The 21,077-nt window shown below is 32.7% G+C and overlaps 1 protein-coding gene across 4 annotated transcripts in view; it reads left to right on the forward strand.

Annotated features, from left to right (window-relative positions):
• fry (microtubule binding protein furry) overlaps window positions 1-21,077 on the forward strand; it is a 108,324-nt gene that overhangs the window by 79,583 nt on the left and 7,664 nt on the right. For 3 of the 4 annotated variants that reach the window (XM_085206575.1, XM_085206576.1, XM_085206577.1), the window contains 19 exons: window positions 267-362; window positions 519-707; window positions 2,196-2,362; window positions 2,617-2,875; window positions 3,198-3,317; window positions 3,643-3,746; window positions 4,035-4,247; window positions 5,157-5,354; window positions 5,740-5,919; window positions 6,156-6,284; window positions 7,664-7,795; window positions 8,305-8,449; window positions 9,666-9,817; window positions 10,270-10,344; window positions 10,661-10,690; window positions 11,618-11,791; window positions 13,128-13,265; window positions 14,215-14,365; window positions 14,969-15,150. In XM_085206575.1, coding sequence (XP_085062701.1) covers window positions 267-362; window positions 519-707; window positions 2,196-2,362; window positions 2,617-2,875; window positions 3,198-3,317; window positions 3,643-3,746; window positions 4,035-4,247; window positions 5,157-5,354; window positions 5,740-5,919; window positions 6,156-6,284; window positions 7,664-7,795; window positions 8,305-8,449; window positions 9,666-9,817; window positions 10,270-10,344; window positions 10,661-10,690; window positions 11,618-11,791; window positions 13,128-13,265; window positions 14,215-14,365; window positions 14,969-15,150 — 2,834 coding nt within the window. The remainder of the gene's footprint in view (window positions 1-266; window positions 363-518; window positions 708-2,195; window positions 2,363-2,616; window positions 2,876-3,197; window positions 3,318-3,642; window positions 3,747-4,034; window positions 4,248-5,156; window positions 5,355-5,739; window positions 5,920-6,155; window positions 6,285-7,663; window positions 7,796-8,304; window positions 8,450-9,665; window positions 9,818-10,269; window positions 10,345-10,660; window positions 10,691-11,617; window positions 11,792-13,127; window positions 13,266-14,214; window positions 14,366-14,968; window positions 15,151-21,077) is intronic. The other variant, XM_085206578.1, reaches the window with a different exon arrangement.

Genomic DNA, 21,077 nt, shown 5'->3' on the forward strand with positions numbered 1-21,077 from the left:
TCATATTAACTATAAGAAATCGGAAAATACGAAAGCTATTATGTATAATGAGTCCATTTTAACATATATGTAAAACAGTATTCTGCCATATCACAAAATAAGATATGCGAGCAGTTAAATATTTTTGCTGATAGATAACCGAAATTTAAAAAGAAATGTTCTGAAATCATTAAATGTTGGAATGTAATATCTGAAACGTTGTTTAATTTTAATTTATATCGTCTTTTAATATTATTTCTTCTAATATGTACGTGTTTTTTTGTTAGAACCAGATGCGGTTTTCGACAATTTTCCCCAGTGCGGTCATTCGCCGCGCTCTCATGTACGCTCACTGTTTTCTGATCCTCAAGTTACGCCGGAAGGTATTGTTTATTTTGACACTCTTGTCTTTTTTATAAAAGCTTATGTGATAAGGACATTGTGGAACGTAGAAATAAGTCTCCAAAAACGATATGAACTTACAACTTAACGCACACACTGATGTCATTCACCATAATAAACGTAAATCTTTCCACCAGGTGAAACAGACAACTACCCATCCCTCCCAGTGATAGTGACAGGGGACGCGGAACCTGAAACTGAAGTGGAAACGGAAGCTCCACCAGCGGAACTCCCGGTGGCCGACGCCATCAAATCCATGGTGCAGTTCCTGGCCAGTCGTCCCACTCACATGGCATTGTGGCAGTATGAAGACATTACTGCTAAAGGTTAGTAATAGTAACAGATTAACATCGGACTTTTTGCAGAGAACAATAAAATAGTTTGAAAAAATTTAAATAAATTGTATTAAGTGTGTTTTTTTTTTCATTATATATTATTTGTATTATGCTTACATTGCAATAATTGTGAAACACTACTAGCTCACATAAATAAATAAACAAAACCTAGTATATTGAAAGGCGTAACTTAATATTGTTAATCTCTAATATCGGCCTCGATCATGTTATTAACGAAATCATCCAGTGAAACGTTTAAACCTAGGTCTAGCAACTAGGTGACTGTTATACTGATATCTCCTGATAACCTATGAGGTTTTGATAGTTATTTGATAAAAGTCTGGGTCTAGATATTGTAATTACATATTTATTGTAGATTTAGGTTATTACTGAGGTATTTGAAATGCAGCGTCTGGCTATATATATAAAATTTGTGGGTGCTATCAGTGCTCAGGAGAATGATACTAATGATAAATGAAAATAGAAATTACAGCCACGTCATAATTTGTGTCTTAGTAAAAATATATTTTTAATTATGTTAGTTATAGTTAGTCGATTATTTTATTTGGGCATTTAATATTTATATCCAATGGTTTTAGATAGAATGTACCTACTTAAAACATGTTAATTTCCCCACTGTACAAAGACCAACGCCGGTTTTGAGTTCCGCCAGTTAACATGAAATGTAATAAAATTGGGCGGAAAGTTGAGAACGTGTTCTAAACCTGTTTTACGCTTCATGCAAACGCAAAAGCAGAGAGAATCTGTAAACCTAGTATTAAAACACGCCGTTCCCAAAAAGACACTTCCGTTGCCCACTTTCCGCCGAATTCTCGAGGCATTGCTTGTTGAGGAAATTAAAATTATAATATATCTTTCCCCTGAATGGAAATCGAATCAGTGGCCAGTTTTTGATTGTACACAATTGCAAGCATTCTAAAGTCCACGCGGGGGTGGGTATATTATATACTACGTCCAAAATGTAACTCTAACAACAGGTATAGTGGGTTACATCGAAAAGATGAATGTGATGTCATTTAGCTTATATATAGCCTTCCTTAATAAATGGACTGCCTAACACAAAAAAAGATTTTTCAATTAGAAGCATTAGTTATATTAAATTTCAGCGATTGGCAATAAAATATGTAGGAAAATCAAATTATTAGCATAACCCTTTTTCTAATTATTTACGATAATTATCCATACCTTTAACATAACTTCAAAAGTGGCACAAACGCTGCGCATTGACTTTTTTTTATTATCTTGCCTTACATCAATCAATTTAAAAAAATCTTGTGGAACTGATTTGACGATACAAATTTTGCAGGTGTGTGCGAATCCGATAATAATACAATATTTTCGTAGCATGCACCTGTTGTCTGTGATGGAGGACCAGAACAATGACGCGAATAGACCCAATCTAATAATGTTTTGTAAACATTTGTGACATGTAATAAATTGATCCATTTCTCCGTCCAGTGTGGAGTCTCCGTAGCTGTCAACAGATGGCAACACTCCTGCGGCACACTCTCCGTATATTCAGAGAGTCACTACCACACGCTCTAATATCTGAGAGATGGGCCCAAACAGCTCTACAGTTGGGACTGTCTTGCCCTTCTAGACATTATGCTGGGAGATCCCTTCAAGTAAGTTCTCGTTTCTTTAGTCTTTTCTAATTATTTTATTAGTTTATTTTTGTATTTCATTTATTGTTTCCATAATTTTATTTAAACTTAATATAATGGACAATATTACTGGAACATTGCAAAATCATTTGTCATTACTATTCTCTAGGTCCTCTAATCCTTTAAGACTTTCTCCGTGTTGTATTGTTTATCGTAATTCCTCTTTTTCATGGTTTAATCATAAAAAAATAATATATATATATATCTCTCCCTAGGTATTCCGTTTCATCGGTGTCGCAATGACAGGTCGTATGGTGTCAGACATTCTCTCACGTTTAGTAGAGACTGTAGCAGAACAAGGGGAGGACATGCAAGGTTATGTCACAGAACTACTCTTGACACTCGAAGCGGCTGTCGATTCGCTGGAATCGAACTTCCGGCCCCTAGATTATATGAGAGATATATTCAAAAGTACCCCGAATTTGAATAACAAGGATGGACAGCATCAGCCCAATGGAAATGTTTATAGTGCTGGTTAGTTTTTTTTGTTATTTTTTATTATTAATAATAATATAATCGATTGTAACGCAGCAACGAATCATCGTTGCATTACCATGGACTTCTTAAAATAAAAGTAAATATCAACATTTATGTATCAAGAATTATTTTATGTGACACTTTCGTCCGAAATAAATTAGGAATATTAAAAAATACACATAGCACATAACAGTAATGGTTACACTTCTCATATGGAAGATACAAAATAACGAGTTGAAATCTATCATTCAATAATGTAATATGAAAAACCTTTTTTTAAATAGACTAATTTATAAAGAATTGCCTCATTGTCCCCAAGGTAAAAGATCGCCGGGCGTCTGCGTGGGCTGCGTGAGTAACCACACGCGCAGTACCAGCTACTCCGTATCGTACTGCATGAGGAAGAACGCACCCGCGTCAGCTGACAAACCAACACATGGTAATATATATAAATAAATATATGTAATTATTTATTCATATTACTAATATAATAAAGATAAATATAAACATGCCTTGTAGAATCTTATCTTATCATAGAATCTATTATAGAATATTTGATGATTAAATAAATGAAATAACTCGATTATGATGTAATTTGATGATTAATAAACGTGTCAATGAATGAAACAATTAAATTTGTTTTAAATTTAATTTTTAGCTTTTGAACTTAAGTTTTCTTTATTTGCACCTTTTAAAAATTGATAATACATTTAATAACTATATTTTTTTTAATAAAAAACATTAATAATATTTTTGCTTAATAGAACCTCGTACAAGACCATGTGATTCATCCAAAGGCGCCTGTTCCAATTTATGTCGATCTAGATCTGCACAATCTCTCAAGTTGTTAGGAGATACTGCTACACAGGTGACTTTATACATTTATGTACATTTAAAAAAAGAAGTCATTTTTGGAATTTGGACTATCAGATTTTGATATATTCTTTAACGTGAATATAAAAGGCCACAGAGATATAGCTAGGTTCCTTGTAAAATGTTTATTAATAAAGTAATTACAATTTGTGCTTACTATTATAAAAATTTTAAAAAATAAATTTTAAAAAGAGATTCATTTATTTTATTTGTCCCAAAATTCTGGATAAGGGATGGTCTATGTTTTTAATCACATTTAACCAGGATTTTTTTCCTTTAACAGGATGATAAACTGACAATATTAGCCACTCTCTTCTGGGTGGGAGCTTCCCTTCTAGAATCGGACTATGAACACGAGTTTCTCCTAGGAGTTAGATTATTATCTAGAGTTATGTCTAGACTGCCCTTAGACAGGCCGGATGCGAGGGAGAGGCTAGACCGAACTCAGGCCCATGGGGTTCATGCGCCATCGTCGTTACATTCACTTTTATTAAAGGTAAATTGAAACAAGCGTATAAGAATTTCGAAGTAGTTTGATTTGAATGTATGGCTTGGCGGAGTTTTCTAAAAAAAAATATGTTGATTTGATATTTTGTATGGATATTTTTTGGATTTTTGTTTTTTTTTCTTCAGTTTTTAATTTCTGATTGTATAATTAATGCCATATTAGTTTAAGTTAGTAAGTTAAGGGTGGGGTTTGATTCAAATTATCTATATACACAAAAAATACAATATACAGGGCGGAATTGTCAGCACCACTTTATATGAAACCACAGTTTTAACTAGTCTATAAAAGCCTAATATAATTCGGAAAAAAAATAATTCCCAAAAATGAAAAAGTTATTTTTTCAAACAAAATAAATAATAAAATTATCGTTTTAAAATAAAACGCCATTTGTAAAGTATAACATAGGCACGCACACACTTACCTGTCAAATCGGAAACGTCGCACACGTATGTGTGCGTCACACGAAATACAGGTATGGATAAAAATCGTGAAATGAAAAAAAAAATCCTACGTCCAAACTGTTGAGGTACCTTGATTAATTTCTTAGGTGTGGGTTTGAAATATATTACCCTATATGCAGTTTCAATAAAAGAAGCGCTGCCTCTTCCACCCTGTATAGTAAATAAATTATAATATATAGTAATCTACACTTTTCGTTGCACCACTCAACGCGCAATGTATCCAAGTTAAGCGACAAAATGTACATAAGAGTATCGTGTCAATATTTTTTCTTGACCTATACAGAAATATGAGAGATATGTCTGGAAAACAATTAAATAAAACACTAGATTTGCTCTACATATTCTGTTATATGTGAACAAGGAGCACGAAGGTAAATAAATTTCCTCAGAAAACAACCAAAATATGTATAACTGATTCAAATTCATTCACTTCTAGGGTTGTACTCACCCCAATACATACGAACCGGTTGTGGGCGTGTTGGTCGATGTTATACCACTGTTGGAACTGCCGGTAATCGATCCTACACAATCGTTGGCCTTCCCTATGACAGTGGTAGCTTTGTTACCGTATATGCTACTACACTATGAGGATGCTAACGAATTGTGTGTAAGAGCCGCTTGTCATATAGCTCAGGTGAGTTTCAAGATGTTTTTTTGTACGCTTCTATTAGACTAGTGGGCGCGCGCAGCTTTGCCTGCGTATTTGCACCCTTAGGGGTGATTTCTAAAATACGACGAAACAGGTTTTCAATGAAATATTTTTAAGAGTCTGAATTTCAAATTTTATAAAAATCGGTGCCGAATTAAAAAAATATTCCATACAATCTTTCAACCCCTATTTCATCCCTTTAGAGTTAAAATTTTTCAAAATCCCTTCTTAGTGGATGTCCAGATTACGAAAATAAACATCTGTCCAAATTTCACGTTCACTAGACACTTCTTGTTATTGAAAAAATCATTGTTTATTGATTTTCTTAAGAACAATTTAATTTATATCTAATTCCCACTTTTTTCTCTAGTTTACAGCGGAAAAGAGTAAGAAACTAGAAAACTTAGGTACAGTGATGACTTTATACTCAAGAAGAACATTCAGTAAGGAAAGCTTCCAATGGACCAAATGCGTGGTGAAATATCTATGGGACACCTATTCTCATATGTCGTTGCAAATGTTAGCTTTTTTGGTGGAAGTATTGGAAAAGGTAAGAGTTGTATAGATGTCTCTATCTTTGGTACTTATTGAATTTCTTTTTGTTTTAGTATGAATATAATAGAGAGAACTATATTGCAATGAATGATCGCCAGGCTTGATGCGGTTAGAGGCAAACGTATTTTAGTATGAAAAATAGATTAAATTAAATGATTTGTTTAGACTACTTATTTTCCAAAATAATAAAACAATTCAAATTTTAATATTTCCTCTTTTTCCCGTCACCAGGGCGCAGTAAATCTTCAACTACCAGTGTTATCAATTCTCCACTGTATGTTGTATTATGTGGAGTTAAACGCGCCCGCCGCCCAGGCTGTCAACGCGGATCTACTTAGAGCTGTCGCTAAGTTTATTGATGTGAGTAGATTTTTTGTGTTTCATATGTATGTAAGAAGATCTTAAACGCGACGTTCTTGTGATGTCCTGTAGTGTTTTAGTCGTTTGCCTTTTCTCGTTACTAACAATAAAGATGTCTGAATATAAGAAATGCGTAAAGATAATACAAAATTTTGAATATATATTTACACTTTATTCAATTTTTCCCAAACCGGACGAAATGATGTTTTAAGTGTGGTTCTTGTATATTATTCAGTTTATTAATGACAATTTAATGTTCTCCTTAAAAGTAACATTGCTTTTAAAAAGTATAAATTATATCATTTATGTTTTGTCGACACTATACATCACAAGTATATACATGCTATCTCTTTCACACTATACTATTTATTACCAAATGATTTTCTTCTCTTACATAAGAGATGGCCAAATAAATAAAATTAATAACAACTTAGGTTATTTTACTTTTGTATATATTTATAAACTAGTGGACCCGGACGCGGCTACGCCTGCTTCAACTATAAGAATATTTATTAAATATATTCATGAAATTATTTTCAATTTTCAATAGAATTAGTAAGAAAATATAAGCTTAAATAATCAAAAGAATAATAAGTAGATTCACATTATTAGAAAAAAATATCTGAGTTATTGAAATAAACCAACAAAAGGATTAAAAGTAACTAAAGGATAGGTATTCTCAATATTAGAAAAAGTACCTAAAGTTTTCCGTGCGTGCGTACATAGATATCGACTCTATGAAATAACTAAACATTTCTCTCTATTAAGTAGGATAATTTTAGCGGGCAATATCAAATAAAATAAGAAGAGAACCAAAGTGTAGTTAAAATTAATTATAAACAGCAAATAATTACATAAACATTTACAATAGTTCGAAAATGTATGAAAATTTATAAAACCGTCAACGTCATCTGCCCGTTCGCGTCGGTCATACTCACACTGTGCCGCCCGTAGGCTAGGTCATTTAGAATCAGTGACATCTCCTTAATTATTTATTAGAATGTTATACAGCAAACTATAATTTCAATCTAGATAAAATGTTAAGAGTGACTATTATATTTATGTTCATAAGGATGAATATCAAAATGTCGCGGTAACGGTTGCGTAGCGACGCGAAGGTTGTTATTAACATGGCGGAATAAATTGCATGTCAAATTAGAAAGTACTTTAAAATATATTAGTTTATATGTGTAATGTAATGTTATATAGCCTATAGCACTTCGGAAGAATGCAGCTTTCATACAAAACAAAAACAATGAAAATCGGACCAGTAGATCCAGAGATCTTAGCGTTCAAACAAACAAACAAACAAACTCTTCCGCTTTATTATATTAGTATAGATTTGTATTAATGTATATATTTTTAATTTCCCCATACAGCAAGATGGCAATAACTACAAGGAAGCAATGAAAATATTAAAACTAGTTGTAACAAGATGTTCAACGTTAGTTGTACCCCCACATTGGGAACATACATCGTCCATATTAGATACGGATTTACATGGGAAAAAGGTAATTACTTCTGTTTATTTGTGTGTATCTATTTTTAGATATTTAAGTGCTATTTAAAAAAATAAATTTTGAACACGTGCATTAAAGTCCGCCAGTTAACATATCAATATCTAAGCTTATTTATTTATTTAAATTTTATTTATTTCTTATATACATAAATATACCAGTCTAAAGCCTCATTGGCACTTTAATAACCAGAAATAAACAACCATACAAAATTTACTACGAAAAATACTGTATGTGTATTTGAAATAAATTAATGGCATGGTAATAAATTAATAATATTTTAGAACTATTTTTTTTAATTTTCTCGCTATGGTTCTGGAACAGGACAAAGTGGGGTGTTCCGACACTCAACACGTAATGTTTCGAAAATTGTACGGTACGTAAGGAAGGGAGCAGTTTTAACGTTATGCCTACACTGCTAAGAAAAAAATTGTGAAACGATCGTTTACTAAAATCATTAAAATACATTTCTCATATGAATAAATTAAAACCATTTGTTCCAGGAGTTACCAGGACGGACAATGGATTTTACATTCGATCTATCACAGACGCCCGTAATCGGTCGTAAATATCTGCCTAAGGGTGGAAGTCAACCTGCGACCGGGCCCAGTTCTTTGTCTAACGCGTCTAGTGCTACCCCAGATAAAGGTATTTCTTTTTTGATTATAATCTGGATTTACAGTTTTATATTTTTTAAATTGGTTGGTTTAATATTTTTAACTTAAAAAATCAAAATAATTAATTTTGAATGTACTTCGCTACTTTCAATACTAGGTCCCCTTTGCTCTCCTTATACTCCCCTATTTGCGATATTTTTAACCCGACATATCCTTTAAAAGTTGAAGTGAATTTTTATCCTTGTGACCTTCTTCTGCTTTGGCAGCAAAGGCGATTGTTTGTATTTCCCCTAGAATGATGATTCTTTGATAATTGATGATGATTTTTTAATTAACTTAAAACTTTATCTATAAAGATGTTTGGTGTGGTGGGGGATGGTGGAGGTATGATTGGTGGAATTCAACGCCACGCTTTGCCTCGAAACCAGAGCGAAAAAATGAAAATATTTAATATTTCATTTCCTCTAGTGGGAATCGAACCCTCAACGTTTACAGTCACACGCTTGTGCCCGTGCACCACGACAGGTCACATGATAATGTTTTAGTTTTATTAATTTGTAATGAAAAATTGCTTGTCATTATAGTAGTTTTGTAATTTCTATATAAAGTAATTAATTTGAGAAAGAAATTATAAAACTTATCAGTTAATACAAGGTTTTCTCTTTTCACTCCTCATTTACGATAAATGTGTAAAACTAAAAAATATTTTAAAGTTTAAATATGACAAGTATTTATTTCACTATTTATAAATTCATTCCGTTCACCGATAATTGTTCCACAATAGAAGTGAAAAATATAATACCACGAATTTAATACTATGTATACAATCATATTTAAGGTAAATACCGCGCGAAAAATAATAAAATTTAATTAAACCAAATCGGCTTCACACTGTATCCGGCACACAGCAAGATAGGCAGAAGAAACCCACTGTTCCCCAATCCTAATCCAAAAATAATAATCACGAACATTTCCTGATGATTGCCATTGGATGTGACTGTAAATGCTACCTACGGTTATGGGTTTGATTCTCACTCTGAGGAATGAATATCTTAATTACCTAGCTCTTATAACAACAAAGAACGTTATGTTGAGTTCCGCCACTCAATACGCAATGTGTCGAAAATTGGACGGAATGTGGGAAATGGAGTGTCATAACACTAGGTTTTGTTTTGCCTTGCTACTGCTTACACTGCCTGTTTTTATAATAGTTCTTATGATTAACATAATTATTATTCTCTCAAAAGCAGGCTCATCGACGTCAGGCTCAGCGTCCACGGTGGTGGGCGCGGAGAGTGGGGTGACTCTACCGCACAGTGCCGCGTCGCCGCGACGCTCCCTTTCGCTCTCGCCAGCTGACGCGCTAGCCTCGGGATGGAAGAGACCGTGGATGTCACAGGTAGGGGAAAAATTGAGTTAATTAGGTCTATTGCTAGGGAATATGGTAAAGAAAGTTGGGAATTTTATATTTTATTTTTATAGTCGTTAACTTTTCTACTATGATATAAAAGATTTGGAATGCATACTGCAACCTCCAGATAATTAACCCAATAGAAAATTTACAAGTATTATTACATAAAAAAAAGGTTTGATATGTCATCGTTCTAGTAAAATATTTTTTAAGAATTTAGCGTGAATATGGAAAAAATATTCCTAAGACGGTGATGAAATCCAAAACCATCACGTGTTCAGTCAGAATAAGAATAATAATAGTTAAGGTGACATTTAATACTTCTATGATGCCGTGTAATAGACGAAATAGTAAAATTTGGCAAATTAGAAACTATTCTTTGTTATTTTTTCGAATTCTGTAAATGTTTTTATTTTCTAATTCTTCATATTTCATAACAGAGCCGTGTCCGTGAATGTCTCGTCAACCTCCTGACTACTTGTGGCCAAAGAGTCGGTCTACCAAAAAGCCCATCTGTAAGTAGAAATTATATATCTTATATATGTAAATTTAATTTAATAATAATTACATTTTTTATATCCTAGACTGATTTGTAAAAAGCATGTTTGTACCTAGACTTGTATATGCCGGATAATGTACAGTAAATCTTGTTTTATAAAACTTTATCGCTATACTGTCAAAATTTTGTTTAAATTTGAGCTAAAAAAGCGAAACGCTTTACGCTTTTTTTAGGTTTATTACTGATATTAATTTAAAAAATAGGTAAAAAAATATATTAAATTGGGATTGTTCAAGAAATAATATTAACATTTCTATTCATGGCTGACATAGGACGATTTAATTACCACTTTATGTTCAAAGGTAACGCTACATATATTAAATAATGCTTTCGCACGCTATGTTGGGGGCTCAAATAGATACAGAGTCATACTATCACAAAATCAACTCAAAAATAATGTTTTGGGTAAAGAATCGTATTTACATTTACATAGCTTTACGCTTCTCATATAAAAAAATAATCGTGTTGTCATAAATTACTCGTCAGTCTCATTGTGCTGGTCGTTTCTTTGATAAATCTGATTATATTCAATAAAAACTAATTAACGTCATAAAAATGTGTGAAATGGAGGATTTTAAAGTAACGCCCAGTACACTATATGTAACATGTCATTCATACCGAAAATATCACAATATTTTATTTGCGTAGTCGCTTTGTGTTAAATCCACTGTGTAGCTAATTCCTAGCTCCTCCGAAGTAAGTATAGAATATGGGTAGATCAATAAGTAACATTTAAAATGGATTAAAAATAGCTTTTCTTAGATTGTTTAAGAGGCGGTTGATAGAATATGGTAATTTAAAATTAAAGTAATATATAAGTGCATATAAATTATTGTTATAGTTTCAGTAATAGGAATGCTGGAAAAAAAACATTTCTTATTTCACAATGCAATACTGTAACGCACAGATTAATCCATACAGCACAGAGTATTTTATAAAGTACAAAGTCAACATTTCCTAAATTCACAATTATATATATTTATACTTATAGAAATTACCAAACACGAATTCTAATTATTTACATTTTTCAAAGTAAGATCTTTAAAATGACGAAATCAATATTTTTATTAAACATATAAATAGTTAAGTATAAAAATAATTGACTATACAATATCTGTTAAGAAATCCTAATGACCATATATTAATAAGATCTAACTATATACTATTAATTCTCATCACACATAATTATGTATAAATTTGCCACAATTCTACCAACAACAACTTTACAGGTGATCTTCAGTCAAAGCTCGGAGTTATTAGAACGAGAGTCGTCAATGGCGTCGTCTTTGGAGGAAGTTTCCGGAACTCCCGGGAATGAGCCGTCCGGTGGAGCTCCTCCCACTGATCATTTTGGAGTGTTCAAAGATTTTGACTTTTTGGAATATGAGAGTGAGAGTATTGAGGTTAGTTTCGTTTTGTATTTATATTTTGTAATTTTGTTATCGGTCCTTGATTATTTGGTTATAATTTGAAAAATACCCTTTTCTATTATTTGCAGACTTAAGCAAAAAGAATATACTAATGAATTATACACATTTTTAGTATCATAATAATTGCCACTTATTGCCACACTGGAAAATTTGTTTCTGTGTACATATTTACGTAATTTATTAATATTTTTCCCTAACAACATAAACAAGGTTTATGTTGTTAGGGAAAAAATTCGATCATATATCAGCTTTTCGTGATAAGCTTCAATGGCTAACAGTCCGGCATCGTCGATCTCTCCACGTCCTATGCACACTTTATTCTATCCTTTTCCATCCCAACACTCCCCGTTACCTTAAAGAGCGCTTCACTTTCTGTGGCACCGATTCCACGCTTCAGCTCAATCTTCGCTCCAAAAGTGACAACAAATTAAAGATACCTACCTGCAACAGTGTAGGTTATATGGAATCTTTCACTGTTAAAAGTGTTATCTTGTGGAATGATCTTCCACGATATATCCGACATTCAGAATCAATTAGTATATTTAAAAAATCCCTTAAGCGTTATTATTTGGCACACCAAAAAACTTTATAGTGTATGTATATTTGTGTGTATTTATTATCTATATGTATATTGTGTGTATATATATAAAATATGTATTTTATTAATTATCTAACATGTATAATTATTATATGTACCCTTTTGTATATATTATAATTTGTATATATAATATAAGTATCGTCTATGTATAATATATCAAAAATTATTATGTTATTTATTTGTATTCATATCGCTCTTTATTACTTATGCACTACCGTTATATCCTGCTCTATCGTAAGTTTATGTTAGTTAAGGTTACCTGTAAGAGATCACTAATAGTGATAAGATCGCCCTTGCATGCTACTCTATGTCTTCTGTCTTACTATTTAGTTATGTGTTTGTTTATGTATGCAATAAAGAGTTTTATCTATCTATCTATCTATCTATCAAGGTATCACAAGCATATGACGATATATGATTTTATACGATAGTTTTGATTAGAACTTTTTAATAACCATATATTTTTTTTTTTAGTTTCGCGCTGTATCCCACATGTCGCAGATTAGGCAGAGGGAACCTAATGTTAAGATACTCTGTTATCCATACTGCTTCATGTTGAATGGCTGAATTCAATGTCGTGTCTTGGTATTAGAGTGAGGAAATGAAATTAATTCAGTCAGTGCACTGTGTCGCTGCGCCACAATGATCTCTATTTCTAGTATTATTTTATCTTTAGCGTTGAATAACATTTTTTTCCTTATTTTCCTATAGGGTGAGAGCTCAGACAATTTCAATTGGGGCGTGCGACGTCGTCTCCCCAGTGAGGAAAGGGAGGAGGGAGTACCTGAACGAAGTCCACCACCAAACAGATCACGAACCCACGACCACGCCGACCATAGACACACTAAGGTAAATAGAAATATATATTATATTTTTAAATTTGTATTTATATTAGTTCTTATTATTCTGCTTTTTTTCTATGTATTGCCTTGTTTTTTTACAGAATTGTTTGATATTGATATGATTAATCTGATTTTATTCAGTTTTAGAGAGTTTATGTCTCTTTGGTAACAAATGTCGTTAGATTTTACACAATTACATTTATTTGAATAAGTATGTTCGTTTTCTGCCCGTCCCATGTGTCGGCGTTACATGACAATGTAGAGGTGTAGTTCTGTAGGGATATTTCTACTAATAATGAAATAAACAGATTAGATTTTGCTATTTACGTCATAAAAGCGCATATTAAGTTGTAAGTTATATAAACCACTACACTACACAGATGAATAATAACATACAAATAGAAAGACAGAACGACAATATATCGCAAAGACTATATAGAGAAGTGTCACAAGTATAATAATTACTTCTTGGAATCGTCTTACTAAACAAATATTTCTTTTTACTAGCAACTCAAACGCAGCTTCGCCAACTTAAACTTGTTGCTATATTATAACCAAATTATATAAAATGTTTACATAATTTGTAGACTATGCTATTCTTGAAATAATATTAATGTGATTTTTTTTTGTGGATTCATGCTTGTTCTACTTTCTCGCAAAAGATACTGAGCTATTTAGATGAAACTTTACACAGTAATATAGTTTATGCATGAGAGTAACATATTTATGTTAACATTTTGTATTATATAATTTAAGTATAATATAACAATAAGTTTTATCGGGCGAAGCCCCGCGTAAGTGGCTAGTTTATAATTTTATAGTAGGATATCACTACATGTATGTACGCCGGCGTTGCTTGCGCGTGCGCATTCATTATTAAGCGCTTATCAGATATATATACATATGTACATAGAATTGTCACAAAATGTTTTATTCTATATGTCCTCCACCACCAGGGCGAAGACTCGTCAGATGAGGAAGGCGGATGCGGGTGGGACGAGGGCGGGCGTGGTGACACGGGCGATGTGGACGCCGGCTCCGCGCACGAACTGGCTCTACGGGCACGCGCGCACTCATTGTCCAGCGCGTCGAGTGGGGAACCTGATGGTGAGTTAACCGCCTTAGGAATGAAATGCTTGCTTCATGAACTTTGACTGCGATAAATCGACGTGGTCAAATGCCGGCAAAACATATCAGCATTCTGATCATTGACTCGAAAAAGAAGTCTTTGTTTTGTATTTTTTTTACCGGTTTAAGAATATTGGGTGTAGTTTAAGGACCGGTTTACCGGTACTTAGGTTACTTTGGTCAAATAAAGAACAACTAGCTTCTGCGTATACAATCGAAATAATATCCCAATTGCTAAATTATTACCTTGATAATTCATTTTATATGAACAAGTATTTAGTATTATTTAATAATAAATATAAATATTTTTGTTTTACTCTCTTTATTAGAACACCAGTATATTTTTTTACCTGTACATTGTTCCTTCATTTAAAAGAGTCGAAAGAGGGAATGAAGTGTTAAGACTCGAATCCCCACGAATCCCTTGTTTCTAGAACAAAGAAAAATTTGAAAATTATTAATTATCATTAATAAATAAATGTGGATCTGAGTCTGATGATCTGAATAATTCCCTCGAGAGGATCGAACCCACAATGTGCTGTTACGCCACGACCTCTGTATACTTTATTTACATGTAAACAGGTGAACGAGGTGACGTCACCCCAGTACCTGGAAGTACGCCACATGGCATACACCACATGGGCCACGTGGCCAGCGCCGGCATGGCGCGTGACGCGTGGCGCGTCTCCGTAGCATCGTTGTTGCGCCACGTGGCCCATCAGCCACCAATAGCGCTGGTCCATACATTGCATACGGTGCTGAAGGTAAGAGTGTAGCTTATTTTGTTTGTGTTATATTATTATGTAAACACAGTTGAAGGAAGAAAGATATTTTTTGTGGTAGATATCTTGTTAATATTTTAACGTTTAAGTTAGCAGGATTTGAATCTGCGCCTATTGATACTTATCAAAAATACGTAGTATTTTACAAACACACACATTATAAAAGGAATATATTATAATTTAAGAATGCGTGTGTAAAATTTACAATATACATATAAAATTAATAACGCACACACAAGTGTAAAATTAAATGTTGTTACATGCTATGTGTGTGTGTAAACTTATATAATATGTACTTATAATTGATAGCCCTCACACTACTCTAAAACTATTATTAACTGGCATCTCTTTTTGTTGAGTACGTCACACATAGTTAAAGTATTAACGCACACATACTTACATACGTATATAGTAAAATAATATACAGAACTTATGTTTGAACATTTTGAGAATCAAATATATTTGTCCCCATGACCATTTCAAAGATTTGTAATTTACGAGAAATCGTTGTACATTCTTTGAATAGGCTTTTAATGATCAATAAACAAAAAATTTACAAAATGAGTTACAGTAACTTTTAGTTAAATCACTTTCATTCTATGTGTTCAATATAAATGTGTGTTCTAACTATTAACGGCCTTGTCCCTCTAAGAACATTTTAGACTACCAGTCTCAACGCCACCTGTTGCGAAACAGTAGTACCTAGGTACATAAGTAGTTTAACAAAATGTAAACGCTAAGTCCTATAAAACTTCATAAATTAATTGGAAATGTATTATCAATATGCAATTCTTATAAAATGAACAAAATTTCATAACCAACCACTGTTTCATTATTTTGTACAATAAGAAAAAAGACCCCCAATATGTTTATAAAGTAAAATTATTTTGTTTATATACCAAAAACTAATTTCAAATGTTTGTGTTTGTGTGTTTCAAATGTGTCATAAAAAAATTAATTATCGAGCAAATTGAAATTCAAAATTGGTGCAAAGGCACAAGCACGTGTGACTGCAGACGCGACGATTGTGGGATTGATTTCCGCTCGGGAGAATGAAATATTTAATATTTTCATTTCTTTGCTCTGATAGATAATAAGTCAAAGCGCGGCGTTGAGTTTCGCCGTTCAACATACAATATCCCGACGACAGAAATTTATCAAAGGAGAGTCTTAAGACGAGGTCCCCTTTCATCATTCATCATCTTTGTTTCATTTTGAATTCCCTCCCCTTAATCACACTATTAGTTTTCAATTCATAATAGTTAATGAATAATAACGCACGCGTTTTTACATTATTTATTTTTTCATTTTATACACACGCACGCACAATCACACACACACGCACACACCCATACATAGATACGTTGTAATTGCATACAATTCGGATTTCATCTGCCGTCCAATTAGATGGATCCCGTGTTCAAGCTTAATGTCCCCTACTACGACTAGGTAACCCGAAGTACTATGGAATGTTAAATATTTTTCTTGGTGCTAGTATATTTTTTTCTATTAAAAAGAAAAATAAAAGTAAGATATTGTTGATAATCTGTTTATTTTATTAAATAGACCTTGGATCCATTTGTAAGTACTTTTGAATCGTCAAATGAACATGTCGCTTCAATCTGCTCGAAAAAAAATTAATGGTTGGTATCCTACATGAAATTCAAATTTCTTTATTTTCACACATTTATATCCTGTAAATGATAATAGGCCAGTCGTGGCTTAGGAGTACAAAGTGTAAACCCAACAGGTTGTGAGTTCGATTCACACTCGTTGAAATGAAATATTTCATCTTCTCGCTCTGCTAACGAGACAAACTGCGGCGTTGTTGAGTTCCGCCGCACAACACGCAATGCCTCTAGAATTCGGTGGAAAGTGGGGGACGGAAGTGTCTTAATAGGAACGGGATGTCTTAACACTAGGTTACCTGTGCCTAACCTGGTATGTGCGGAACACAGCGTGACGCTCCTCAAGCTGCACAGCCAGATACTTCCTAAGCAACCAAATTAATGTACATATTAATTAAGATTATTAATTACTAAAATCTTGAGATACATATATCTACCACTGATTGTTCAAAACAAGCAGATCGTAGGGTAAAAAAGTTATAGTGAATATTACTTATTGTAATAAAACAATGATAATAATTTTAACTTTTTAATATAACATGTTTTTTTTAAATTGTATGTATTAATAAATTATATTTCAACTAAAAATAATATTTCTAATTACATTAGTAACGACACTAACATATGCATCTTATTGCATCCCTACAAAGTATTCGTGTTGGTAATAATAATATTTGTTAAATAGAGAGCCTAATAAAAACGATTTTTTTTGTTGAATTGCCACCTACATAGAGACTACTGTTCAAAATGTCGACAGTATTTAGGTATATTAGGTTATCTCTGAAGTTAAGGAGAAACTCGAAATTGAGACTGCACTTTGAAGTCACAATTTTGAGTTTTTTGATAGCACTAACCTAATACCGCAACCTTACTAGGTTGCGGTACTCCGCATAAGGTTCTTGTGAAGCGCATCTCAACGCCTTGATAGCGTCATAAATAAAAAGATAGTTCTTAACGTAAATGGTCAGGATGATCATCTCAGAGCAAAATGGCAACCCATTTTGTATTATATAAGTATATACATTTAAAACCTAAAATTACAACTTACAGCGCTTTCCTTTCCCTATGTACATTAGCTCGCAAAGTAAAAACTGGCTACCCTGCCCTGACATGTGCTCCGTGGCAAGGGATATAATTATATTGAAAATGTAATATTGAAGCTTTAATCGGAACCTTCATACGTGGGGGCAAGGGAAGGCAGATATATACAAATCAATATCTACCTTTACTGGAACAAGTTAATTCTATGATAGCAAATACATAATTGGTTAATTTAACTTGTAGTATCCAACTCAGAGACGGTAATTGAGGCTTAGTTGCTGTCCATTTTTCCAAATACTAACTGAGGTGGAACCCAACGCCGCATTCTAAGTCCATTAATTTAAAAATCACAATTAGGCTGCGACGATGTCTATTAATTAGATTTTTAATAGAAATATATGAAATGTGGAACATTGTTATGAACACTACACAGTCACTGCTTTGTAATTTGTTATCATATCATCTCAAAATCTGTAAAGATGTTGATCAAGGCTTTTGTCTTTTATTGATTTACAGTAACGATGTCTACACAGGCAGGAAACGACTGGGCCAATTTATTATTTGATTCTAATATTTTGTTATTATTTTCTAGCTTAATGAGATTGTCGTTATATTAAATATAAACGGAAGCTACTAATTAATAGTACCGTAATTAGTTTTCGGATTATCTATAATTGCTCCCAAGACGTTATCACCAAGGTATAAGTCGCCAAAATATCCATATTGTGGAATTTATTTCCCTCGTAATATGCTTCACGCTCTATCTCGCATACAGCAGGTGGAGGGTAGGCAGAGCGAACCTAGTGTTAGACATAAAAAAAATCATAACCAACTTATGTTTGTAGTTGATTTCATACAAAATGAGTGCAAATGCGCGAACTTAAGTTTGTAAACTATTAAAGTAGGTAGTACTTCCCACAAACGTACAATCCTGATTGAATCTTTCCTCCGATGAGAATCGAATACAGAAATATCACGTGTACTATCAAACGCTCAGAAACTGTTTCATAATGGTATCACATAATACTAAATCATAAATTACATATTATTTATTTGATTATTACTGTATCCTGCACATAAAGGATAGGCAGAGAGAACCTATGAACCTAGAATTAAAACACTCCGTTCTCATTAGGACACTACAGTTTCACGCTTTCCGCTGAATCCTGGAGGCATTGCGTATTGAGTGGCGGATCTCAGTGCTCCGTTACCAAAGCGAGAAAAATTAAAATATTACATATTTGATTTTCTCCGAGTGGGAATCGAATCCATCGTATATCTCATTACTATTAAAACGAAACATGATCGAAACTAGAGATTATTTTGTCATAGGTTTCTACTCGCGTTGCATTTTCCGTCACTACATTTTATTTGAAGATGTAAAAATCTTTGCGAATACAGTCTTAAATAAGCTTTCAAAGGGCCATTTCTCATGTGTGTAAAAATAAGCTTCTTATACCCTGAGATCCGGCCGTTGAATCCTGCATATACGAGTTTTCTTAATTAAACCTATATTAATGAATAATACATGATTAGTAGAACAGATTACACCTGGGTTGCCTGGAAGAATCCTGCCGCAATCACCTTTAATTACATTTTTTCGTAACTCGTTTTTGGAGAAAATTGCACCAATACGTTTTTTATATGAATCGCACATCATTTGAAAGATAATCCCATAAGGAATTGGAAAATTAAGGGTTGCCAGCTCTCAGTCTGCCGCAAGTCTAGGGTTGCCTGGTTTAAATATGTCACTAAATGTTAATAATATGCACTCATGTGTTTTTTTTAATGAATTATATATCAAATTAAAGAAAATTCCTGCCGCAAACAGGGGTTGCCAGCGTTTGAAATATTTTATTCCGGTTCCGTTTGACTATGAGAATAGACGACGAAATGCGCGGTCTGCCTTATGTTTTAAAGTAAAATATTATATAATAGAAGGTCAATCTTAAAATCAATGTTTATTCTAATTGTTCACCTGTTAAATGATGATTTTAATCATATTAAGTACACGCAGAAAACTATTTAAAGATCATGGGGCAGAAGAAATCATCCTTATTTTTAAAGTAAAATAATGAATCTATAATATTGAGTCTTTGCAAAATCTATTTTCTAAATACTAATATTTATTTATTAATTTAAATTACCATTTTGAAACAATTAAATTATCTAGTTAAATAAATGTTTACAAATATTGATCTACTATAAACTATTAATATATTTGCGGCAGGAATTTTCCAGGCAACCCTGTTTTATAGTGTTCAGAAAAAAATAAGCTTTAATTTGATATATAATTCATTAAAAAAACACATGAGTGCAAATTATTAACATTTAGTGACATGTTTAAACCAGGCAACCCTAGACTTGCGGCAGACTGAGAGCTGGCAACCCTTAATTTTCCAATTACTTATGGGATTATCTTTCAAATGATGTGCGATTCATATAAAAAACGTATTGGTGCAATTTTCTCCAAAAACGAGTTACGAAAAAATGTAATTAAAGGTGATTGCGGCAGGATTCTTCCAGGCAACCCAGGTGTAATCTGTTCTACTAATCATGTATTATTCATTAATATAGGTTTAATTAAGAAAACTCGTATATGCAGGATTCAACGGCCGGATCCCAGTCTATTATGATTTTTTCTTATAGTACTTCCACTATACTACACACTATGTCCCTGGACTTCGATATAAAAATAAATTCTTAATGCCATTTCTGAGCTTTTAAAATAGATGCTATTTCAAAAATAGCTAGTACATACTAAAATAGATGATATTTATCAAAAAATCACATACAAGTATATCAGTAGTAACTACCACGTACTAAATGTAACTTATTATACTGGGCAATATTTACTGTTTTGTATCCCTTTACAGTGGATAGAAAAAATATAAAGATATAAATTATTCCGCCCATTGCGTCCCGTCTAATTTTAAGGCGTTTTGTGTAACAAACAAAAATATTTTATATAAATATATATAATAACCTTAAGTGACATTGGAAACTGTAATCATCGTGTTTAAACTCACACCAACTCCCCCGCACATGATCACGTCGATTTTTTGTTCGTTACTCGTGAGAAATTTTCTGATCTCATTGCTTATTATCGATTACTTCTGATATTATTGTAGCACAAATATACAACCAAATAATATTATTAAAATTAAATTCAAATTTGCAGTCGTAGTCGTAAAAACTAATATAAATGTACGATTTGTGGTACTTTAAATAACTGTGAGA

This window comes from Heliconius melpomene, chromosome 21 (genome assembly GCF_056956725.1).
Source record: "Heliconius melpomene rosina isolate 202511_hmr_F chromosome 21, ASM5695672v1, whole genome shotgun sequence".
Classification (NCBI taxonomy): Eukaryota; Metazoa; Arthropoda; class Insecta; order Lepidoptera; family Nymphalidae; genus Heliconius; species Heliconius melpomene.